The sequence below is a fragment of the Myotis brandtii genome, unplaced genomic scaffold, assembly GCF_000412655.1.
Source record: "Myotis brandtii unplaced genomic scaffold, ASM41265v1 scaffold825, whole genome shotgun sequence".
Classification (NCBI taxonomy): domain Eukaryota; kingdom Metazoa; phylum Chordata; class Mammalia; order Chiroptera; family Vespertilionidae; genus Myotis; species Myotis brandtii.
In genome coordinates, this window is record NW_005371349.1 from 872561 (window position 1) to 873359 (window position 799).

The 799-nt window shown below is 70.2% G+C and overlaps 1 protein-coding gene across 1 annotated transcript in view; it reads left to right on the top strand.

The window, feature by feature from the left end:
- Positions 1–4: 4 nt before the first annotated feature.
- Positions 5–799, top strand: part of TMC6 (transmembrane channel-like 6) — a gene marked incomplete at its 5' end in the record, with an annotated part of 1314 nt that continues 519 nt past the window's right edge. Inside the window, one exon of the mRNA XM_014531730.1 lies at positions 5–570. Coding sequence (XP_014387216.1) covers positions 5–570 — 566 coding nt within the window. The remainder of the gene's footprint in view (positions 571–799) is intronic.

Genomic DNA, 799 nt, shown 5'->3' on the forward strand with positions numbered 1-799 from the left:
CGGGGGAGGGCGGGAGGAGCCGCTCTCAGCCTCAGGCCACGGCCGTGGGAAGCGACATTGGTCCCGTGTCCTCAGGAGGGCTGCTCGGTGGCGAGGACCAGCCCTGGCCCTCCCTGGGCCGCCTTCTCATCTGTGCACTGGGCAGTGCCCAGGGGACAGCGGGGACCGGGAGGCAGCGGAGGTGGCTGGTGGCAGCAGCCCTTCTGCATCCAATGACCTGGACAAGCCAGCCCCCCCTGAGCCTGGGCTCCCCCTGCACCAGGGTCCTGCGGTCGCTGCCTCCCCCTTGGGCTCAGGCCCTGAGTGCCTGCCTCTGGGCCGCCTGTCCTGTCCTGAGGCCTCACTCAGGCCCCACCGGCCTCGCCTATCCTCCCCGTGGAGGCCTGGGGGGTTGGGGGGTGGCAGGGCAGTGGACGAGCGCAGCCTTTGTCCCCAGACCAGCCTGCTGGCCAACTGCCAGGCGCCCCGCAGGCCCTGGCTGGCCTCCCACATGCGCACCGTCTTCATCTCGCTGCTCTGCTTCCCCTGCTTCCTGGGCGCAGCCATCTTCCTCTGCTACGCCATCTGGCAGTGAGTGGGCACGGCCTTGGGCGGGCGGGTCACCCCAGGATTTGGGAGGTGCTGCTGGGGGCCGCAGTGTGGGGTGGAGGTAGCCTGGGCCTGGCCAGGGCTGAGGCCACCCTGCCCTCCCCCTCGCCTCCTCCGCTTCTCCCCCTCTCCTACTCCCCCTCTCCCACTCCCCCCTCCTCCCTTCCCCTATCTCCCTTTCCTTTTCCCTTTCTCCCTTCCCCCTCCCTCT